Source organism: Callorhinus ursinus, unplaced genomic scaffold, assembly GCF_003265705.2.
Source record: "Callorhinus ursinus isolate GAN/ISIS: 27379988/994484 unplaced genomic scaffold, GSC_fseal_2.0 scaffold287, whole genome shotgun sequence".
NCBI classification, from domain to species: domain Eukaryota; kingdom Metazoa; phylum Chordata; class Mammalia; order Carnivora; family Otariidae; genus Callorhinus; species Callorhinus ursinus.
This window is the reverse complement of record NW_027397342.1, coordinates 10,638-13,268: the sequence shown is the minus strand read 5'-3', so window position 1 is coordinate 13,268 and position 2,631 is coordinate 10,638. Positions and strand designations below refer to the sequence as shown.

Genomic DNA, 2,631 nt, shown 5'->3' with positions numbered 1-2,631 from the left:
AAACAAACAAAAAACAAAAACTCGGTTTTAAATTCCCAGCGATGGTCTGCGAAGCCTGGCTACAATTCCCTTGCTACCGCTCCAAGAAATGGCAATTGCCACCTCTTCCAACACTTTGGTTAGGTCTGCAAAAACTGTAGGAGCGGGGCGCCTGGGTGGCTCAGTCGTTAAGCGTCTGCCTTCAGCTCAGGTCATGATCCCAGGGTCCTGGGATTGAGCCCCATATCGGGCTCCCTGCTCAGTGGGAAGCCTGCTTCTCCCTCTCCCACTCCCTCTGCTTGTGTCGCCTCTCTCGCTGTGTCTCTCTCTGTCAAAGAAATAAATTAAATCTTAAAAACAAAAAACAAAAAACAAACAAAAAACTGTAGGAGCTTGAACACATTCAACCCTCCATCCCATGGAGGGGGAGGGTAGTATTTACTATTACTGCGACTATTAGTTTCACCACATGTATCGGGTGCCGGGTGCCTTCTGGACGTCAGGCCTAGGTACAGGCTAAGTTCTTCACATTCATGATCTTATTCACAACAACCCTTAAGGGTGGGCGGTATCCCCTCCTGCATTTTCCCAAATGAGGGAGCCACGGAGCAGACAAGTTAAACTACATGCCCAAGGTCTCGCACCCTGTTAAGAAGCAGAGCAGGGAGTTGAATCCAGATCGGACTCTAGAGCTGGCAGCGGGCCAGAAAGATCTTCCTATGCTTTTCTCAGACTCCACGCAGAAAGAGAAAGCTTACATCCAGGAAAAGTGCTCAAGTGTAGCCATGCCCGAGTCAGGAGAATTACACTGATAGGGACAAGCACACCAATAGTTGTAGCAGATGCGGGTGACTGAGTCCTTCTCTCTGGCCAGGTGCTGGGCTAAGTGCTGCACATAGTATTTGCCTTTCTTCTTCACAAGCTATGAGGTCGGTACTCTTGTCGTCATTTACAGAAGCAGAAACTGACACTCAGAGAGGTCAAATCATTTGTCCTGGGGCACCCATGAGGAAGTGGCAGAACCGGTTTTCAAACTAAGGTCCAACTCCAGAACTCATGCTCTTAACTCCTACCTTATATTGCCTCGCCAGTCAAGATAAGCCAACTAGCCCCTAATTGTTTCTGAGGGATAGAAACCTCGCACTGAATGATCAGTCTTACAACCCCATCTAGAGGGTCTGACGCTGTCTAAGGCCGCATCATTTGCTATTATGCATTACACATGGCCTTATCTCCAAAAGAACCACCCGAGGCACCTTCTGGATCTTTTTTTAAAGATTTTATTTATTTATTTGAGAGAGAGAGCATGAGCAGGGAGGGGGGGCAGAGGGAGAGGGAAAGCAGACTCCCCGCTGAGCAGGGAACCGCACGCGGGGCTCGATCCCAGGACCCCAAGGTCGTGACCTGAGCAGAAGGCAGACACCCAACTGACTGAGCGACCCAGGTGCCCCCCTCTCGTGGACGTTGGATAGAACTCTGACTGAGGCTCAGCCTATTAGTCATGGAGCTGGAAGTAAACTCACAGAGCCTCTAGTCCAACCTCAGTTGTCAAATAGATGAGAAGTTTGGGGTACAGAGAGGTTAAGTGACTTGCCCAAGATTGCACAGCTAATCACTGACAGAGCTGCTCTTAAAATCCACATCTCCTGTGTGCCCGAGCCCGTATGGTATCTTTCCCGTCCCCAAATACTGCTTCCTCCTTGGGTCTTCTCTGGCCACTCTTGACCCACCTACTTTCTTCCAATTTGCCTAATAAATGTGACTGGAGAATTCTGTTGACAATCATTCTCACCCAGGGATTCAGCAAATATCTCTACTGAAGAAGAGTTTTATCAAACAGGACATGGAATTCAACAAACTCGTCTTAAGAAAACTGGATCATCCACATTTGTCTCTACGGCATGTATGTTTATGAGGCAGGCATACTTTCCCAGCCAAGAGGGAAGTGTGGTTAAAAGGGGGTGGGAGTGCTACCTATAAATGTGGGCAAGTTGGGGAATTTAAGTTGAAACAACCTGATAAAACCGCATTTCAGTATATTGGCCCGATTCCCTTTGTACAATGTACGTGTTCCTGAGCGTCAACCAAATTTTTCCTACATAGAATCCATCAATCACAGAGTTATTTAAAGAATACCCCCAAATACAGCCGGCATACCTCTCTTTATTTTTTGAGTGAATCTTAATTTTCTTGCTGCAGGCTGTTACTGTACTTTCCAAATCCCATATCAAGCTGGGTAACCCTGGCAATTTCCCCCAGTGAAGACAGAAATAAGAGTACCTACCTCACAGAGTTGTTGTCAGGATCAAAGGGGAAAATCCATATAAAAATTCTTAGCAAAGTGCCTGGCACATATTAAGTAGCTCATTAAATGTTAGCTACTCTTATTATGATTAGGGGAGAAGCTTAGATCATTAGACAGCTACACCCCCCCCCTTCTGGGAAAGGGATCCTCTTTTCTGCAAAGGACAACCCAAAGAGAGATGCCTTGGATTCTAATGTAAAAAGGGCATGGAGTGGTGGGGGGTGGGAGGCATGGGGCAGCTGGGTGATAGACATTGGGGAGGGTATGTGTATGGTGAGCGCTGTGAATTGTGCAAGACTGTTGAATCACAGATCTGTATGTCTGAAACAAATAATACATTATATGTT

General features: G+C 46.9%; 1 protein-coding gene across 1 annotated transcript in view; it reads left to right on the top strand.

Moving 5' to 3' along the window:
* Positions 1–1,894, top strand: part of ARL13A (ARF like GTPase 13A) — a 13,358-nt gene extending 11,464 nt beyond the window's left edge. The window contains exon 10 of the mRNA XM_025861589.2: positions 1,776–1,894. Within this exon, the coding sequence (XP_025717374.2) occupies positions 1,776–1,894 (119 nt within the window). The remainder of the gene's footprint in view (positions 1–1,775) is intronic.
* Positions 1,895–2,631: the final 737 nt, after the last annotated feature.